General features: G+C 46.6%; 1 protein-coding gene across 3 annotated transcripts in view; it reads left to right on the forward strand.

The window, feature by feature from the left end:
* The first annotated feature begins 272 nt into the window (after positions 1–272).
* Positions 273–21,732, forward strand: part of ldlrad3 (low density lipoprotein receptor class A domain containing 3) — a 277,367-nt gene continuing 255,907 nt past the window's right edge. The window contains exon 1 of one of the 3 annotated variants that reach the window (XM_072518827.1): positions 273–959. In XM_072518827.1, coding sequence (XP_072374928.1) covers positions 926–959 — 34 coding nt within the window. In that variant the 5' untranslated portion in view covers positions 273–925. The remainder of the gene's footprint in view (positions 960–21,732) is intronic. The other 2 variants (XM_072518828.1, XM_072518830.1) reach the window with 2 other exon arrangements.

Below are 21,732 nucleotides of genomic sequence, written 5' to 3' on the forward strand. Positions count from 1 at the left end.
TCTCTCTCTATCCCCTGTCCCACACTGTCTATCCCCTGTCACTCTCTCTCAATCTATCCCTGTCACTCTCTCTATGCCCTGTACTACTCTCTCTCTCAATCTATCCTTGTCACTCTCTATCCCCTGTCACTCTCACTCTCTACCCGCTATCACTCTCCCTCTATCTATCCCCGTCACTCTCTCTCTATCCCCTGTCCCACACTCTCTATCCCCTGTCCCACTCTCTCCCCCCTGTCCCACTCTCTCTCTCCCCTGTCCCACTCTCTCTCTCCCCCCTGTCCCACTCTCTCTATCCCCTGTCCCACTCTCTCTCTCCCCCCTGTCCCACTCTCTCTATCCCTTGTCCCACTCTCTCTCTATCCCCTGTCCCACTCACTCTCCCCCCTGTCCCACTCTCTCTCTCCCCCCTGTCCCACTCTCTCTATCCCCTGTCCCACTCTCTCTCTCCCCCCTGTCCCACTCTCTCTATCCCCTGTCCCAGTCTCTCTCTCCCCCCTGTCCCACTCTCTCTATCCCTTGTCCCACTCTCTCTCTATCCCCTGTCCCACTCACTCTCCCCCCTGTCCCACTCTCTCTATCCCCTGTCCCACTCTCTCTCTCCCCCCTGTCCCACTCTCTCTATCCCCTGTCCCAGTCTCTCTCTCCCCCCTGTCCCACTCTCTCTATCCCCTGTCCCACTCTCTCTATCCCCTGTCCCAGTCTCTCTCTCCCCCCTGTCCCACTCTCTCTATCCCCTGTCCCACTCACTCTCCCCCCTGTCCCACTCTCTCTCTGACCCTTTCTTCCACATTAACTTAGTTTCTGGGCTGAGCCGCGGTGCCTGTTGGTTTCTGGCACTGGGATCCGGCTGGGTGATGTTGGATCCTTGATCCCAGCCGGAGTTCCAGGGAAAGTTTGTGCCGGAGCAGCGCCGAGTGTGGGGAGCATGTGGCCGCTCTGCCTGCTGATCGCCGCCGTGGGTGAGTGTGGGGGAGCCGGGGGAGTGGGGGTGCTGGGTGTCGGGGGCCCGGGGCAGTCCGGGGGTGGTGGTGGTCGGGCCGGGGAGCTGTCACTTCGGGACTCGCTTGCCGTTTCTTCGGCCCCCGTCCTGCGGCCTGGGCATCTCCCCGGGAGAGAGCAGCTGAGCTCGGGAAGAGCTGTTCCAGCCGGGCCGCTGCTGCCTGGGCCCTGGCCCCGACCCCCCATCACAGCCAGAACCGACTGTCTGTCCCTGAGCACAGGATCCCTCCCAGAGAGAGGGGGCTGCGAGAGGAAGTGTGTGTGGGGAAAGTGTTTTTGTAGTGGATATGTGCGGAAAGTAGTATAAAGTATTTGTAAAGTATATCTGTGATGTATGTGTATAAAGTGTTCGTGCAAAAGATTTGTATACAGTGATTTTAAAGTATACATGTAAAGTAAATGTGTATAAAACGCTCTGTGAAGTATTTGTATAACGTTTTTGTGTAAAGTATGTGTAAAGTGCGTGTAAAGCATGTATAAAGTGTGTAAAGTATGTGTATAAAATGTTTGTGTAAAGTATGTGTATAACTTGTGTCCTGGATGTGCGTGAAGTGAGTGAGTGATGAAGATATGTGACTGCTTCCTGATAAAATTCTATGATTAAGCTCATCCCCTCACACATGTTACCTTTTGCTGGAACGCTGCTACAAAGTGATGTTTGCACTAAGGAACAGGTGGTCAGTATAATTCAGTACAAACAGCGAGGGAGAGTTACTAATATATTACTCTTTATCGGATGGAGTTGCATGGAGGTAGACAGGCACTAAACTAATGCAGTGAATTGCACAGGCTGTTAACAAATCCACAGCAATGAGTTAAATTGAGAACAATATCTACACAGGAATGAGTGAGTTATCAGGACAGGTATATATAAATTGTTATACATAAACGGATAGGCTGTTGCAAGATAGGAAATATGGTGGCCAATTTGCTCACAGCCACTTCCACATACTGGAGGGATAATGATCAGAAAATCTGTGTATGGTGATGTTGGTTGAGGGATAAATATTGATCTGGACACAGCAATAGCTCCCCTGCTTTTCTTCAAAGTAGTGCCATGGTATATTTTACATCCAGCCAAGCAAATAGAGCGGGCCTCTGTTAAACATCTAATCTGAAAAATGACACTTCTCACCATGCAGCATCCAACCCAGTACTGCATTGGGTTATCAGCCAAGACTTTTGTGTTCAAGTCTGAGTGGGACTGGAACCCACAACCTTTGACTCAGAGGCAAGAATGTTACTAACTGAGCCACTGTCATCTATCAGAATATATCAGACACAGGTGAATGAATGGAAACTATAAGAACAAATGCTTAGCGATGAGTTATACAAAGAAGAATAGTTCAGGTGTTCCTTTAAACCTGCCACTTTGTTCAAGCTTTTGGTCAACCTGTCCTAATATCTGAGCATGTGGCTTGATGTCATTTTCTGTCTAATAATCTTTCTGTGAATTGCTTTGGGGAAGTTTCCACGTATAAAGACACTATACAAATGCATGTTGTTGTTGAACGGTTACATCGAGAATACTACATGGGCCTGGTACCATGATGTGGAGATGCCGGCGTTGGACTGGGGTGAGCATAGTAAGAAGTCTTACAATACCAGGTTAAAGTCCAACAGGTTTGTTTCGATGTCACTAGCTTTCGGAGCGCTGCTCCTTCATTCACCTGAGGAAGGAGCAGCGCTCTGAAAGCTAGTGACATCGAAACAAACCTGTTGGACTTTAACCTGGTGTTGTAAGACTTCTTACTGGTACCATAGTTTAGGAATGCACTGACCTGACCACACAACCAATGACACAGTGGTGTGCATTGTTTAGTCAGATTCACCAATTGTTTAAGTGTGCAGTGTTCTACTTGTAAAATTGCACGTCATTTTAGAGGCTTGGATCTTAGCTTCCATAAAATTGATTAAATGAAAGTAACAGGATACCACATACTTAGAAAAGAAAAGTGCCAACTGTGTGCTGTGATTTTTCAATTCCTGGAGATTTCAGATGTTGGGACTGAGAAGTATTGGCTTTGAATATGGTTTGTGAAAGAACATTCCTGAATTAAGTTCAATATACTTAGGTACTGATGTTTTCATGTGTTTAAGTTTTATTTAGATGCTCAACATTCAGATTTTCTTAGTTTTCTTCAAACTAAAATTTGAATGGGAGAAGACTGAGAGTAATGTTTTAATACTGTGTCACAAGACAAACCTCATGATCACCGAAAATAGCCTGATCAGAACATTAAATTGCATTGCTTTTGAGTCGTAACTATTACATGCATAAAGAATGATCGACATGTTCACAAAATACACTGGGCAATTTTCTGCACTATGTAATAGCTGTGATATTTAATAGTCAGTATTATATAGTTATACAGTGATTGGGCTGTTTGATATACAGTAATATATATGATGTATAATGACTTGTTAACTATACACACAGGGTAATTTTCTACACTATATAGTGACTGGGTTATTTATATACAGTAATATATAATGTATAATGACTCAGTAACTTTTGAAACTGGGCTATTTTCTGCATAATATGGTGGCTACGTTACTTAATATACAATGAATTATACTGTATAATGACTTATTAACTAATATATAATAATATATAGTGTATAAGGACTCGTCAATATCGACCCTGGGTAATTATCTACTTATATAGTGACTGGATTATTTAATATACAGTAATAAATAGTGTATCATGACTCATTAATGTAGACCCTGGGTAGTTGTCTACTTATATAGTGACTGGATTATTCAATATACAACGATATAGTGCATAATGACTCATTAATATAGACCCTGGATAATTATCTACTTGTATAGTGACTGGATTATTTAATATACAATACTATATAGTGTATAAATACTCATTAACTATAGACAGTGGGCTTTTTTCCACTAATATACTGAAGAGATTATTTAATATGTATTAATATATAGAATGATATAATCTCTATAGTGCAAAAGGAGGCCATTTGGCCCATCAAGTCTACACCGACCCGCTCAAAGAGCACCCTACCTCAGCCCAATCCCCCACTCTATCCCCGTAACCCCACCTCGGGGAAATTTAGCATGGCCAATCCACCTAACCTGCACATTTTAGGATATAGTGTATGATGACTCGCTAACTATAGACACGGGGTAATTTTCTACTTGTATAGTGACTGGGTTATTTAATATACAGTAATATATAGTGTATGATAACTCATTAACTGTAGACACAGCAGGGGCAACATGGTGGCGCCGTGGATAGCATTGCTACCTCACGGCGCCGAGGCCCCAGGTTCGATCCCGGCTCTGGGTCACTGTCCGTGTGGAGTTTGCACATTCTCCCCGTGTTTGTGTAGGTTTCGCCCCCACAACCCAAAGATGTGCAGGGTAGGTGGATTGGCCACGCTAAGTTGCCCCTTAATTGGAAAAAAATGAATTGGGTATTCTAAATTTTAAAATAAAAAAAATAAAAAACTGCAATCACAGCTATTTTCTATACTACATAGTGACTGGTTTATTTAATATACAGTAATATCTAATTCAGGGTTTTTCAAAGTACAGGTTGCGACCAGCAGGTGGATCGCGGAGTGATTGGTTGCAGTATTCCTGCCATGGTCCCAATCGGGGGCGAAACAAAGTGTCCAACTGCTGTTACCGCCATTTTTATTGAGAATAGCGGCTGCTGCCACCTTTCACATGAGGTTGTGTTCAGTCTTCCATCTAGAAGCAGCAGCAGTGACCAGGTCACACACCCTGCACGTCAACCTGTACATGTACATTGTTGCTCGTTTTAGCCTTAGTTTAATTGCTCTTCTATCACCTTTGCTCTTGAGTCGTCAGGTATCTTTCTGATACCGCCACGTGGTTCAAGTCCGAGTAATGATCAATAATCCAACACACCGCTTAGTAAGAGTTAAATCAAAGCACATTTATTATATACAACAGTCAATACTTATACATTAATTCTACTTCTAAGCTACTTCCTACAACTAACAGGCCAATACGTAACTTTGGAAATGGCCCACCAGGTCAGGGAAACAAATGGCTTTTCGTATGGGTTCGGAGCCTGCGGGATTCAAAGCTGGTACAGGTCGATAGTCAGGAGTGCCTATCTCGTAGCGAGCGTTGGAGTAAAACTTACTGTTTCTTGCGGCTGTTGTAGAGGGTCAGCAGAAGGGTCTCGAAGGGTGCGGAGAGGAGAAGGAGGGTCGATTTGAACTTGGACTCTATTCTTATAGTCCCCAGGGGCTTCCCGCCTTTCGGGGTGGACCCTGTACCTGGTTCCAAGTGATTGGACTTCGTCCCAATCACTTGGTTCGATATTTTCCAATGCTGGAGCGATTCCTTGATCGATGGTCGGTTTTGGGGTGGTCGTTCACCTCTCTTCGTGTAGGCTCCTGCTGGCGCCAAAAAGGCTGGGTTGGCTTTGTGTGTCTAATTTGTTGCACATTGTTTCTGGGGATTGCTAATTTATATTCAGATGGCTGGTGTGTTGTTATGTTCATGGCTGCAGGTATCGATTCTGTCTGGCCTCCCCAGAGACGAATACACAGTTTTGCCTGCAGCTGCCTGTTTGAGTCCTGTTGGCTGATTTTCCCATCAGCCTCTTCCGTTTGCCATTTTAAATCGGGGTTTGGCCATTCTAATCGGGAGTTAGCCATTTTAACTGGCTACACACCCTCCTTGTGATCCTAACGCGAAGCGTGAAGGATCACATCATTATGTTACTTTCCATTCCCTGACCCGGGGGGGACACGTCCTTCATGGCCTCTGCACTGACCATAGCTATGCACAAAAATTTTAACTAACAATCCTAAGGATGCTATGTCAGACAGGGACATGCATTACAAAACAACAAACTTGGAACCTCTAACTTATCCTTAATATGCTACGCTCACTTAAACATTCCATTATCCTACCTTCCTCAATCATACAACAAAATCACAGCATTTCATACAGTCTTTCCTGGCTTGGCAGTCAAGCTCAGGATCATACAATTTTTGCTCATGAAAATGTTTTTTTACATCTCTTTATTCACAACAACAATAAGCGCAAGTGAATGCACTTCATTATTTTATTTTAGATCACGGGGGTCGGGGGTCTGGTCGTAACTGAACGTAGGGGATCTGACCCTACATACCCGGGTTCGAGCGCGATAGGCTTTCCTTCTCCATTTTCGTAGACGCATAGTCTGCACTACACAGCAGTGTATCGCCAACGCTAACAGTGCTTCGATCACGTAGGACATGGAGTACCAGGTTATGAACCTGGCACACCAAGAAGATGTAGTGTCGCTGGTGACTGGGCTCTGGGTACTGCGGGGCAGTGAAACATTAACGGCTGGGGGGTTTGAAGTCATGGGGTTCGCGGTCACGCGCAACCAAATGTCCATAAACAGAATGTTGATCATGATGAAGGAAGTCCTCATGGCTGTTCTCTTTCCTTCTCTTTCTTTATTTTCTCCGGTCCTGGAGCTTCTGGAGTTCTGTAGAAACAAGCATAGTGTCTGTAACTATCTTTGTTTCATATCTGGTATGCTAGTGTGTCTGTCCTTTGGTGCCAATTATTCCCTTTATAATTGGTCACTATGTGTGACTCCTTCATTTTCTTTTTCAAAAAACAAATTTTAGGACACGGCACACTTCCCAGTAATGAACCAGTGCTGATTTACCATCCCAATGTTCCAGCATGTAAATAGCAGATGGCCGGCAACCTAAAGGTTACCTAAACAAACAAAACTTTTTGAAATGAAAATGCCGAAATGAGGTGCGTATGGGCCGCGATGGGTAAGAGTTGGATGGAGTCCCCGGGTAGAATGGCTACCAATGCCGTATCGCTCCTACCCGAGCGTAGTTGACCAGTGGGGGATTCCCAGGCAGGGCGGGTCTCAAGCCGTTTCTCCACTGCCTGAGCAACCGACAAGAACGGGCAAAATGTAGTCATCGTGGTGGGGCTGCCGTAGCGGTTCTATCCTTCGAACCAGAAGGGGAGATACGAGCGGGCGTCTGGTACCCGAACAAGTATCAGCCGAAAAGCTAGTTCCTCTGAACAAGCGTCTGGCAACGGTGGGTCTCTGAAGGCAAGTCCTCAGAGGCTTCGGCCGAATAGGCGTGTGGCAGTGAGAAAATTATTCTCCTGTCGGACATATAACATTTAACAAACTTACAAACAACATAAAACATTCTGCAGGTTCCATCAGAAAGGACAACACTTTTCCCAAGCGGTTCCTTTTAAAACATCATCTGGACACCTCAGTTCTCGGTTGCGAACAGGGTCGCAAAGGGGTTGGCGGTTTGGGAGTCAGACCCAAGGTCGTCCTCTTCTCCCGGGTGCCAAACTCTGGAGTGGATTAGGGCTGAAAGGGCTGCATGGTGTGAGTTGGGGTTGCTCTCGTCCTTGCGGACGAGTCGGTATGAGTTGTCACGGTGCCAGTAATTGGCGTCTAGTTGTGTGGGGACAAAATCGGTCTCGTCAGTGTGGTTCGGTGGTCGGTGGTGGGGTTTGTTCAGAAAATGATCAGGAAGGGATCACTTGGATCGTAGTCGGAGTCGCTGGGTGTGGGTCCGGTTGCATGGGGATAGTAGGGAGGCGTGCTGTGGCTATTGTCCGAGTCACAGTCGCTGTCTCTGCTGCTGCAGTCTGTGGGCGTTCCGGGGCGGAGTGTATATTTAGGGGGTGGAGTCGAGTTCGAGTCCGTGGCTGGGCTGGAGGTGTTGGGGATGGTAGGGTTACGTTGGCTGTGGGCAGGGTGTGGTGTGCTGTGTCGAGCATGACGTGGTGTGCGTGGTTAGACTGTGTTCCATAAACCTTCAGCTGGTTTATATGAAACCACGCAGTCTTACCATTGGGGTACTTTATTTTGGAAACGGAAGGGCTTACTTAATCCGCAATGGAATACGGACCCGAGTATTTAGGTGACAGAAATGTGCTGGGGTTATATACAGAGAGCATCACTTGCTGTCCGATATCGTACTCAGTCGCATGCACTGTCTTGTCGAAACAAGCCTTCCTCTGTTTCTTTCTGGTGCCCAATTTTACTGCGGCTGCTAACTGAGCCGTTTTAACATGTGCAACTAATTGCTCCACGGCTTTCTTGTGTGTGAGGTTCGTTGCTTCGGGGCTGGTCAGGTCTAAACCTAACAAGTATTCTGTGCCTTTCATGGGGCGTCCGGTCATGAGAGTGTGTGGGGTGTAACCTATGGATGTAGAAATAGTGTTACGCAAAAACATCAGCGCAAAAGGGAGGACTGAGTCCCAAGTGGTGTTGTTCTGCTGGACCATTTTTCTGAGGGTGGGTTTTAGGGTCCGATTCATGCGCGCCACTGTACCACTCGACTGTGGGTGGTATGCAATGTGGAATTTTTGGGTGATGCCAAATGTCGTGAGGACGTTCTGCATGACACGTCCCGTAAAATGGGAGCCTTGGTCAGATTCAATGCTGCGGGGGCGTCCAAGTTGGGGACCATCTTGTAAAGATGTGGTGGGTTAGAATCTTGGCTGTGGTTTTTGCCGTGTTTGTGCGGGCTGGAAATGCTTCCACCCATTTTGTAAATGTGGCTATGACCACAAGTACATATTTATAGCCATTCCTGCAAGGGGGCAATGGACCTCTAAAATCAATCTGGAGGTTAGTCCAGGGGCCATTAACGGGTCGGATGTGGCTGAGTTGGGCCTTTTTGGCATATCTGTCGGGGTTATTCTGCGCACAGATAAGACAATTTTCTATGTAATGGCTTACATCTTCCTTTAAATTTGGCCACCAACAAAGCTGTTTGAGATGGGCTGTAGTGGGATTGATTCCCTGATGTCCATGACCGTCATGGAACAAACAAATCAATTGGTTCCTGCAAAGGGTGTACTTTAACACCACACCGTCATGTGTGGTCAGTGTATTTCTAAACCTCTCGTAGGAGCCGGGATACTTTCCCTTTACAATCTCCTTGAGATTGGTGTCCTGCTTCTGGGCCTCTACTAGATCCTCGATTCTAGTCTGTGTGACCTGAACTGCACTCACTGGCACGCTTTCGGGGGGTTTCCAAAAATACCCATGTCTGGAACCTGCCTTAGCCAGTGCGTCGGCTTTTACATTTCCTGGGGTGGCGAGGAACGATGGCGGCTGCGGACTTTGTTGATCCCAAAAGTCCTGTTCTGGGCTTTTTCTAAAATATGATGGAGCAATGGGGATGAGGGGAGGGGTTATCCATTTGCGGAAACAAATCCTCTTGCTTCCCACAGGGGCAGAAATTCCGTGAGGCTGTTACAGACATAGAGGCTGTCTGAGTATATGTCTGCTGGGCTGGGGAAGGAATCTGGGTGCTCAACTATATATGCGATGGCCGCGAGCTCTGCTGCCTGCGCGCCTAAGTGTCCGGGTAGTTTCAACAATATTTCCCCAAGGGCGCGTCCCTGCGCGTCCTCGACATAGATCCCGCAACCTGTTATGCGCTTCCCATCCAAGACTGTGGAAGGTCCATCCACATAAATCTTTATGGGCTCACACGTGTCCGTGTGCGGGGGGCGCTGGGTTGAACTATCTATCTTTCTGGGGGGTGTTTTCGCAATAAAGGGGCCTGTATTGTGGTGTGGAGAGATAATCTCACATTCATGGGGGGTTCCGGGGTACTGTAAATTGTCGGCTAAGTAGGTGTGCGTCTTTGTCCTTTTCACAGTGATGTCCCGTCCCTGCAAGAGAAGGGTCCAACTGACTGCTCTTATTTGGCTTACTGTACCGTCCTTGAGTCGTCCATCCAGTAAAAGTTGGGTGAGGGTGTGTTCGGTCAGAATGGTGATGGGGTTCAGTCCGGTAATATATGAAAAGTACTGGACTGCCCAGAAAACTGCGAGCAGGTGCCTCTCACAGACTGAAAATCCCTGCTCCACAGCATCTAAAAGTCGGGAGGCGTAAGCTACGTGCCTTAACTGGTTGTGCCGTTCCTGGAGGAGCACGGCTGAAAGGGTGCGGTCTGTGGTCGCTACCTCTACGGCGTAAGGGGAAAGCGGGTCTGGAACTTGTAGTGCGGGGGCTGCTATGAGTGCCTGTTTTAAAGAGTCCACAGCATCCGTATGCTACGGAAGCCATTCCCAGGGGGCTCACTTCTTTTCGAGGTCTGAGAGGGGCGCTGCCTTGCTGGCGAAACCGTCAATGTGGTTTCGGCAGTAGCCAACCAGTCCTAAAAACGACCGGAGGGCTGAAACGTTCTGGGGAAGGGGCAATTTAGCGATCGAGTCAATCCTTTTATGCTCAATCTCGTGTTTACCATGCGTGATAATTGTTCCCAAATATACCAATTTTTCTTCCAAAATCTGGGCCTTTTTGGGGTTGACTTTACAACCGATTGAGTGTAAGAGTTCCAGGAGTTCGGACAGAAGCTCAAAGTGTTCTTCCTTGGTGTCTGTCTGCAGTAGTAGATCGTCTACGTACTGAACCAGACATTCGGGGTGAGAGAATTTGGCTAAACCATTTGCCAGCTGTCGGTGGAAAATGGAGGGGGAGTTGTGGAATCCTTGTGGCAGGCATGTCCACGTGTACTGCTGTGCTTTAAAGATGAAGGCAAATTTGTACTGGCACGCCTTTGCCAATGGAATGGACCAGAATCCATTATTGATGTCCAAAACCGTGTAGTAGCGAGAATTGAGTCCCTGCTTGAGTATGGTCTCGGGACTTGTTGCTATGGCGGAGGCTGCTGCGGGGGTGACTTTGTTGAGTTCCCGATAATCGATGGTCAGTCGCCATGATCCATCGGGCTTTCACACTGGCCAATTCGGGGCATTATTAGTGGAGGCTACTGATCTAAGTACGCCCTGCTCTAATAAGCTCTCTATTACTTTTGCGATTTCTCCCTCTGCCTCTTGGGGAAATCCGTACTGTTTTGGGGGTCTAGGGTCAGGTCCTGTTACTTGTACGGAGCCAGTCATCCATCCACAGTCGTGCTTGTGGGTCGCGAATGCTGCCCTGTTCTTTTGCAGAACTGCCCTAACCTGCTAGTCCGTACTAAGCGTGGTCGAGTTGAACCAAAATTCGCCTACGGCGCTAATTTTGTTCATATATTCGCCTATGTTGAGCATTGCGGGGGCTCTTGAGGATTTCGTCATCTTCCAGACACACTGGTTGACTGGATCGAATGATAAGTTGTGGGAATTCATGAAATCAATTCCCAGAATGTGTTCTGCTGTGTGGGGCAGGTCAACTAAAACCACAGGGTATTTGGTGGTGATGGTACCAATTTGAATGGGTACAGGGGCTGTGATGTGTCCCTGCTGTGAGTGGCCTGTGAAGCCGCTGAGGGTAATAGTGGCTGTAGTGGGCCACGTGTCCTTTTGAAATAGGGTGAAGGAATTTATGGTGGTGCGGGACCCTCCGTGGTGGTGCGAAAGAAATTCGATAGGCTGTCCTAGTTTCGCTGCAACTATGGGTCGTCCTGACCTATCCCAAAGGGTGTCGCAGACCCAACTGGGGGAGCCCGAACACCGTCAGTCCGTTCCGGTCAAGTCCGTCTGATCCGAACGGGCGCTAACGCTATGAATGGGCTCAGTCTTTTCTGCTGTCTGCTGGGCACTCTGTGGCTTTTTAGGGGCATTGCACTCTTTTGCGAAATGTCCCAACTGTCCGCAGTTGTAACACTCTAGTGACTTGGGTAGGGGGCTGTTCTTTCCCTCATTTACCCATGCGGGGTTCTGGTGTGTTGCTTTTACTGCCTGCATGTCTGCGGCGGCCTGCTTTTCCTCGCTATTTTTAACGGTGGGTTTGCTCTGAACAGATTGCTCCAAAACGCGGGACAATCTTTTAACTACCCACTTCTCATTATGGGCCTCCTCTGGGGAATCATAACTCGTACAGGCTTTCTGTCCTGCATCTGTGGCATGGGAGATAAGGGTGCGGGTCCATTTGGCCATGTTGTCTGGGGACAAATGGGCACGGTCTACGTCTCCGAAGACTGCTGCGAAGTGAATCCACAGGCGTCCGGCGAACGCTGTGGGGTGCTCAGATTTCTTCTGCCTACAGTTATTGAGGCCATCTACGGGGTCACCCCGGTTATACCCGATCGCATCCAGGATCGTGGTATGCATTTCTGCAAGGGTGCCTCCTCCTACATTCTGTGGGTCGGGAAGGGCTGCTGCTACCGACGGATCTAAACTTAAAACCATGAGCTTTACATGCTCGCTCTCATCCAGGCCGTACATGTTCGCCTGATGTCTAACTGTGGCAAAGAAATGGTGGGGGTCTGCGGCGGGGAGGAACGGTGTGATCTTTGCACACGCATCCCGTAATTGGGTCACTGTTAAGGGGGTGGAATATAGATATTCCGCATCGTCCGATGTGGCTGTGCGGTGGGTGGTTACAGGGTTCATTGGAGCCTGAACTATCTGCTGTGTGGGGGGTTGGGGTGCTTTTCTCTTTTGGGGCTTTCCCTGCGCACATGTTCCCTGAACATATCTCTGCGCTGTTTCGTGTAACTCTTCCCAATCAGGGCCGTCTTCCTGGTCTAACTTTTCCCCAAAGGTTTCATGAAAACCTTTCTGAACAGAAAGCAGTGATTGCAGTTCTGCAATCTGCTTCCGGCACTTTGCATGATCTAAGGTGCTTTGTCTTTGTTCTGTGGTGGCAGCGTGGAGCACTCTCAAGGCTGCCTTGAAATCATTACACTGTTTCTGTAATGTCTCTACCTGTTTTTCTGTCTCTTCTCTTACCAGGACTGCACGTTGCATGTCCTGATAGGCCTTTTCATATTGTGACTGGAAACTGCTTAAATGCGCCAGACAAGACTGGTGAGCCCGTTTGGCGTCAGCCACCTCTCCATCTTTTGCTGCCAATTTCCTCCTTAATTCTAAATTCTCTTTTTCAACTTCGCTTACATCGACCTTACTCATCTGATGTATGCCCTCAACTTCTTTGCGGAGTGTCTTGACGACCTCCTCTGTGCCTCGCAATTGTGCCAAATAGGACACGATTGCCATCGGCCTGCGAGCTTTTCCCAAGCTCTTTTTGTGGATCTCGCTCAGGTTCTCCCACCAAGTATGCCCTATACTCCCGGGACCTGATTCCTCATTATCACAGAAATCATTCCAAACGGGCCATCCTTTCCCTTTGAGATATTTCCTGATTTCTTCCTCCCAAATGAGACACTGTCCCACTCTACTGCTGCTGGTCGCTGCGACCGCAAATTCCTCAGGGTTCATGAGGCGCTGCATTGCCTGCATGGCCATCTTTCCTATCCGACTGCTTATTCTAAATTTGGAACAGGGGGCTAAGGCGGTGTTGTAGATATGGGTAAGGCTTTCGCTATTTTCCGAAAATACAGACTTCCGACAGTTTTGACGCAACAAAAATCTATTAGTTTTATCTTATAGCCCTGTTAGTTACGCATGCATACACACACTTCCGAATTATGACTATTGATCAGAACTGCTTGAACACTTGTGGTTTTCTGTTTCCAATTGGGTTTCTAATGCAAATTTCTTGGGTTCTCCCGGAGTGATTTTCCACTTCTAGATCGGGTCCCATCACGATGTCGCCAAAATGTTGCTCGTTTTAGCCTTAGTTTAATTGCTCTTGTTCTATCACCTTTGCTCTTGAGTCGCCAGGTATCATTCTGATACCGCCACGAGGTTCAAGTCCAAGTAATGATCAATAATCCAACACACCGCTTAGTGAGAGTTAAATCAACGCACATTTATTACATACAGCGGTCAATACTTATACATTAATTCTACTTCTAAGCTACTTCCTACAACTAACAGGCCAATACTTAACTTTGGAAATGGCCCACCAAGTCAGGGAAACGAATGGCCTTTCGTATGGGTTCTGAGCCTGCGGGATTCAAAGCGGGTACAGGTCGATAGTCAGGAGTGCCTATCTCGTAGCGAGCGTTGGAGTAAGACTTACGATTCTAACGGCTGTTGTAGAGGGTCAGCAGAAGGGTCTCGAAGGGTGCGGAGAGAAGAAGAAGGGTCGATTTGAACTTGGACTCTATTCTTATAGTCCCCAGGGGCTTCCCGCCTTTCGGGGCGGACCCTGTACCTGATTCCAAGTGATTGGACTTCGTCCCAATCACTTGGTTCGATATTCTCCAATGCTGGAGCGATTCCTTGATCGATGGGCGGTTTTGGGGTGGTCGTTGACCTCTCTGTGTGTAGGCTCCTGCTGCCGCCGAAAAGTCTGGGTTGGCTTTGTGTGTCTAATTTGTTGCACATTGTTTCCGGGGATTGCTAATTTACATTCAGATGGCTGGTGTGTTGTTATGTACATGGCTGCAGGTATCGATTCTGTCTGGCCTCCCCAGAGGCGAATACACAGTTTTGCCTGCAGCTGCCTGTTTGAGTCCTGTTGGCTGATTTTCCCATCAGCCTCTTCCGTTTGCCATTTTAAATCGGGGTTTGGCCATTCTAATCAGGAGTTAGCCATTTTAACTAGCTACAACATGTACATGTTTTTGGCGCCAAGTCATGTTGGAGAGCTTCTTCCATTTTCTAGCTGCTGGCAAGCAAGGCAAGTGAACTGTGAAGATGAATCGTTTTCTTACGAGTAAGTGACGGCCAGAGACGCAAATAGGCGCAAGGAGATTCCTTCATTTCTCTTGACACCGTTGCCCTCGCTCTTGATAGGATCCTGTCTCTGGCCGTATTGGGTGAGGGGAGGATTTCAGATATCTATGGCCTGATCCTGTTGCCAGAGCAGGCTTCGTCAGAGGGAGTAAAGAGAAAGTGGGATGGTGAACTGGGTTTGGTTTTTGATGTGGGGGGGGTGTGGAATGAGGCTTTTCACAGGCTCAACTCCACCTCCTCTTGTGCTAGGCTCAGTTCAAGGTGGTGCACAGAGTGCACTTGAGCAGGGCCGTGGAGGAGTTCTTTCTTCTCGGGGGTGGAGGATAGGTCTGAATGTTGTGTGAATCATACGCACACATAATAATAATCTTTATTAGTGTCACAAGTAGGCTTACATTAACATTGCAATGGAGTTACTTCCTAGTCTTGCCCTAATACCTGTGAGCTTCTTGGTCTCCCCTTTCAGCACTTTGTTGGGGATTCGGAGCCCTGCCCATTGGTGGCTATTTTAGGTGTATCAACTCGCCGGCACTGCAGACGGGGGTGAAGGCATTGTTTCCGGGGTTCTCCCGGAGTCCTTGCCTTCGCAAGCTTTGCTCAGTAGCACCCAGTGCCTCGGCCTGGCTGAGTGAGTGAATGGAATTTTTATATCTTGAGAAGGTCAAGTACACTATGAGGGGGTCGGTGGAAGGATTCTACTCGAGGTGGCAACTCTTTATTTCCTTTTTCAGGGAGTTGGTTACTATCAGTTTCTGGGCCTGGGGTATGGATTTGTTAAATTTTGTTGGTTTATGGGGGGTACGATGTGGCTGGGTTTATTTTGAAATGCTGTTGCTGTCTGTTATTGTTATGTTTTATCTTTTATAATGAAAAACTTTTTTCTGCAAAAATAATTTTGGAAAACTTTAGACATTGGGTAATTATCTACTTATATAGTGACTGGGTTATTTAACATACAGTCATATATCGTATATAATCGCTTGTTAACAATAGACACTGGGTAATTATCTACTTTTCTAGTGACTGGGTTATTTAACATACAGTCATATATTGTGTTTAATCACTCGTTAACAATAGACACTGGATACTTATAGAATCGTAGAATTTACAGTGCAGGAGGAGGCCATTCAGCCCATCGAGTCTGCACCGGCCCTTGGAAAGAACACCCTAGCTAAGCTCACACCTCCACCCTATCCCAGTAACCCCATCTAACTTTTTTGTACACGAAGGACAATTTAGCATAGCCAGTCCACTTAACCTGCACCTCTTTGGACTGTGGGAGGAAACCGGAGCACCCGGAGGAAACCCATGGAGACACGGGGAGAACGTGCAGACTCCGCACAGACAGTGATCCAAGCCGGGAATCGAACCAGGCGACCCACCCCTGCAGAGGGTCCCCAACCCCCCGCCAAGCACTGGGGTGGCAGGCCCAGCACCCCCGGTCTCTTTACCTGCGAGCAAAGATTGCTCCTCCCCTCCTAAGCTCCCAAACAAAAGCCCCACCAGCTTCACGTTTTTAAGAAGGAGTACTAATCGGCGCCAGCGTGAGCATTTGCTGGGGCGGCCGGTGAATGACAGGAGGCCGTGGATGACTGGTGGCTCTTGTTAATTGTATGGAAATGGGGATAAGTGGGGATAATTGGTTTCTCGCCACACTACGGCTGGATTCCGATTTTGCCTACAGGAGCAGGCCGGTTGCATCGCAAACTGGCGCTTGGCGCGGTTCCCGTTTTTGGACCCTCCCACTATTCACTGGCCTCGTCACGTTGCGCGTGAGTGTAACGAGGCCAGAAGATCACGCTCTCTGAGGGTTTCATGTAAGACTTTTGATATTGACGTTGAGTGCCGGTTGAAGAGTTGCCCAGGTTCGCTGCACCTGACACAATCAAATAAAAAAATGGCACAACCCCCTTTGAAAACAAATGATTTTCAAAGGCAGAGAGGAAACGCAACGAGAGGAAATCTCGAGCCAGCAACTTGTCCAAACATCAGTCATCTGCAGTATCCTGCACTATTTGCATGGGAACTTCATGGTGCAGATTGGCCTTAGCAGTCACCCACCTGTCCTTTTCACCTTGTCCCGGTGACCACTCCCATCACCTATGCCAGACTTCAGCCAATTCAATTCCTTTAAAGTGCTATAGAGCTATAAAAGCTGACTGGAGGGTAAGTCAGAGATTTTGAAAACATTCATCGGACACTACGGAGGGAGCAAGCATGCAGCCTCAGGCAGGCCAGCAGGGCAGGGGGGTGCGGTGGCCCTTACCTTACTGCGGCCGAAGCACAGAGGTTGGAATGCTGGCTCCAGTAACCTGGGGCTGTGGGAACTCTGTGGCAGTATAATATTGGCATATCATTGGCGAGCTTGAGTATTTGAAATGCCAACTTATAATAGAAGTGGACAGTGTTAGCGTGATGGAGTTTGCTTTCTTAACAATGGAACATCCACTGGCTGGGGGCCATGAAAGTGTAAAATGGCAAAAGACAAGACAACAGAGTCTAAGGGTATGGGAGGTTGAAACACAACCAAATCAGCACTGATCTTGTTGAATGACAGGCCCGAGGGGCCGAATGGCCTCGTCCTGCTTCTGAATCCTATGTACCCACCAGAACGTGACCAGACACTTGAGCTGCTGAATATGGAAGAAACCATAGAATCCCTACAGTGCAGAAGGAGGCCATTCAACCCATGAAGTCTGCACTGACCCTCCAAAAGAGCACCTGGGCCCACTCTCCCATCCTATCCCTGTAACCCTGCACATTCATCATGGTAAAACCTAACCTGCACATCTTTGGACACTATGGGCAATTTAGCGTGGTTAATCCATCTAACCTGCACATTTTTGGACTGTGGGAGGAAACTGGAGCATCCGGAGGAAACCCACGCAGACACGGGGATACATGCAAATTCCACACTGACAGTCACTCAGGCCAGAATTGAACCTGGGTCCCTGGCGCTGTGAGGCAGCAGCGCTACCCCTGTGCCACGGTGCTGCCCCTGGTCATCATGTGGTCATCTTCATCTCAAGGGATGAACAAGAAGCAATGCCCCAGTTGTAAAATTCTCATTCTTGTTTTTAAATTCCACCATGGACTCTCACCCCTCCGAATTTTCCTAATCTCTATCAGCCACAGAAACCTCCAAGACCTTTGCGGTTCTTTAATCCTGGTCCCTTGACCATAGCTGATTGTAACAATTTCACCAGAGGCCATGCCTTCAGATACCTGACCCTGGAATTCTTTCATTAAACCTCTCCACCTTGCCTTTTTCCTTGATTGCACTGGTTAAAACTTACTCCTTTGACTAAGGTTTGGGTCATCTGCCCCATTACAGACAGGGGAGGGAGGCAAATTAAACTCCTTTATTTTTCCTGTCGTCTACCCATAAGTAGAGGTGTTTTCGGAATAGACTGTGGCTTGTTTCCCAAACCCTCTGCTTGTGATATCAATTTTAAAGTGACTCACAGCAAACTCTCTTTAGAATTATATCAGATGTATTGTTTATTCATACATTCAAACCAGGGGAATGGTCACAACTTCATACACACACAAACACACAACAAGAAGATAGGAAAGAGGAGTTTTGCAATTATAAGTAATTTAAAAGAAAAAGAACCACAGATATGGATATCAGTTCATGAGATTGCTAGAGTCCAAAAAGTCAGAATCCAGTCCTTCACCGAGTAGCTACAGTTCAGGCGGGCTCAGCTAGCTGAAGCAAGAGTTGCAGAATTCTTTTAAAGTTGATGGCCACTTAGCGACATGAGATTGGTATACTGAGATGTGGTCTGTTTCAGCAGGCAATGGCAGGAGTCTCCTAGAGATGCAGACTTTGAGGAGGCATAGAATTGATGTTGACTGCCAGTCAGCCTGGCGTCGAGCTGTTGTGTCTGCAGGCTGGAGTTTATACAGCAGACTGTGTTGCTGGTCTAGAAATGTAGTAGTGAAGTTTTCCAAAGGCCACAAGTTTAGATCATGTGAAGTTGCCATTAATTAGTCAATTGCAGGCTGACAAGCAATTTCTATGACTCTGGTCAAAATCCATTGTTTCCCTTCAAAGATAGATGGTGGTCAATAACACTTCTGCAGTTATAATGAGTTTTGATGGCTCTCCCTTTGATATAGGACCAGGCTGGGAGACCGATCTCCTGCTGATTCCTGTTTTCGTTGATCGTTATGTGTCATTACAATGAGAGGTGTGATATTCCACAAGGATGAGGATTGAATTTCTGCCCTGTAACTGCTGTTGTAAATTTTGAGAACCTGTAGCCAACTTGTGAAATCATGCAGCCTACAGCAGCCATCTTTTGTTTTAGCGATGTCCACTTTTTAAAAAAGCAAAAGAAAAGATTTGATTCAACCAGTCTATGATCTCATTTATATCCTAGGGATGTGATGGCTCCAATTATGTGGCATGCTGTCAATTTTTGATTTATGTTGCTCCTGTGAAGTGCTTTAGAACATTATGTTAAAACTGCTAAATAAATAAAAGATGTTTTTTAGACTTTGTGCAGTGACTTGGTTATTTTGCATTCTGCATAGAACTGGGGTTATTTAACACACAGTATATTGATCAGGTTCTTTTATATGCTGCGTAATGATTTGATTTTTTTGAATTCTGTACATTGACTGGACATGTTTTTTGCTAGACACAATCTGGTGGCTTGGTGATTTATTTTCCTCTGATGTGTTTAAACCTGTGGAGAGGAGTTATTGAAGAAAATGGTGTGATCGATACAGCCTGCTGCTTAGAAAGGCATTCATGAATGTTTGAAAGTTCCTTAAATGAAAGCATTGATGCAAGTATCTTTGTGAGCAGCCAAATATGCCAGTGAATAATGTTTGAGCCATTTCTGTACCTTGTGGTGTGTGCAACGTCTTCCATGATCGCTTAGCTTTTTAGGAGAGTTTGTGTCGAGGAATGTACTCGTGTGGAATTTTTCAAATTCGGTAGTAATGTCACAATGGTGTTCTCCTTGACAATTTCCACATCCCTCCCGTCGTCCGCCATATTTAAGCTTTTCAGATTGTGAAATGATGGGCCTGTGAAGATTTGTTAGGGCACCTAGATAGGCTGTGCAGCCATTTTCCAGCCCAGTCCTGCCTCCCGTACACAACTGTAGACTGCCAAAGGGGCACATACTCTCATCTCACCAGAGGACATTCTAGACCCAAGAGACTGTACCAGTTTATTATGGATAGTCAGTCTATTTAGACCTTAAGGAAACATAAGGAGGCCCATGACTGAGAAAGTGGAATAGACCAGATAAAAAGCCAAGCACCATAAAACAGTAGAAACATCAAAAAGAGAGGGGAAAGGAATTAGCAAAAAGATCTTCACTGGAAGTCACTTGGCACGCAAATTATTGACAGGTTGCCAAGGTGAGAAAGACCTCAAGACAATGGATGGAAGGAAAAAATGAAGGGAGGGAGGACTTTAAATATGTTCCACCTATTGGAAAGTTTGGTGAAGCATAGATTGGAAAGAACATGTTAAGCTGGAAGTCATTAAGGTACCTCGGAAATGGGAGTTCGGGTAATCCACAATAAAATATGGAATGCTGAACATTTACCTACGGACATTGAAAAGCAATATTTCAAAAGAGGAGATAAAACTAGTGTAAAGTCTACTCAGGAATTAGCCTCCTGGGCATAACTGATAAAAGTTTTTGTCAGTCTTGGGTAATCAAATTGCAAATAAAAAGCTCATTAATTTCTTGGTGGAATGGGTTGAGCTATAACTGAGGTAAAAGTATACCAATCTGTTTACCCTTAGGCAGCTGTCTGCAAAATACCAAGAAAACAACGAATAGCTCATTGAGAGCGTTTTCAGACAAGTATTTGACAAGATCTGAAGCGACAGATTGCGGGCAATAATGTGGAACTGTGAGCTGAATGTAAATAAGGTTGTAAGCCTACACTGTGTATCAGTGTTTTCCAAATGCTGGGTGTGATATGTTGTGCGTTGTCTGGCTGGTTTAAGTAGCTGAAGAAGTGGGGCAAGACTGTGATGCATTTTTCATAGGTATCAATGTAATGCTAGTCCCAAGTGTAAGGATCTGTGAATGGAGATGGTAAATGGTATGAAATTTGCCAGTGATGCAGCTGTTACTGCTGGAAGTAGGACTGTCGCCCAAGGTCTGATAAGCAGAATTTATAGAGGAAGCAAAACATTTGATCTGAACTTAAATAAGGTCAAGGTGAAAGGCTTTTGTTTGACCAGATGTTTGTACAAATGAAAAGCGAATGAACAGTGAATTATTTTGATCCGGAATGTACTGCCTGATCACGGGGTGGAAGCAGAATCAAACGTAACTTTCAAAAGGGAATTGGATAAATACTTGAAAAGGAAGAAATTACGGCGTTCCTGTTAGGTGGGGGCTCACGTTTCGAGTCCAGGTGACCCTTTGTCAAAGCTATAGACAGAGAAAGAGGGAAATATACTGTGGAGTGAGAATGAAAGATGAGTCATAGCCACAGAAACCCAGGGAAACGGGGTGCTAATAGCCACAGAAAGAAACCAAGGGGAAAGAGTGCTAATGGCAGTCCCCAGAGAGAACAAAAGGTGTGAAAGGCCAAACAGCAGAGAAACTAACATCAGAGGGTAAACTGTGACAGATGTGGGGGGAGGGAAAGCAAAGGGGAGAAAGGATAAGGAAAGGTGGATAAGATGGGGGGGGGGGGGGGGTTAAATATACATAAAGAGAGACAAGAAAGAAATAAATGGTAAAAGACAGTTAAAATGAAATGGGATTAAAACAAAGGGGTCGAGGTGGGGTAGAGCTGATCATCTGAAGTTGTTGAATTTGATGTTGAGACCGGAAGGCTGTAGCGTGTCTAACCGGAAGATGAGATGTTGTTCCTCCAGTTTGCGTTGAGCTTCACTGGAACATTGCAGCAGGCCAAGGACAGACATGTGGGCATGGGAGCAGGGTCTTGTGTTAAAATGGCAAGCAATGGGAAGGTCAGGGTCCTGAATGCGCACAGACCGAAGGTGCACAGCAAAGCGATCACCCAGTCTGTGTTTGGTCTCTCCGATATAGAGAAGACCACATTGGGAGCAGCGAATGCGATAGACCAGATTGAAAGAGGTGCAATGGACCAGATAGAAAGTGAAACGCTGCTTAACCTGGACTATGTGGCTGTGACTCATCTTTCATTCTCACTCCACAGTATAAATATTTCCCACTT

This window comes from Scyliorhinus torazame, chromosome 10, assembly GCF_047496885.1.
Source record: "Scyliorhinus torazame isolate Kashiwa2021f chromosome 10, sScyTor2.1, whole genome shotgun sequence".
Lineage (NCBI taxonomy): Eukaryota > Metazoa > Chordata > Chondrichthyes > Carcharhiniformes > Scyliorhinidae > Scyliorhinus > Scyliorhinus torazame.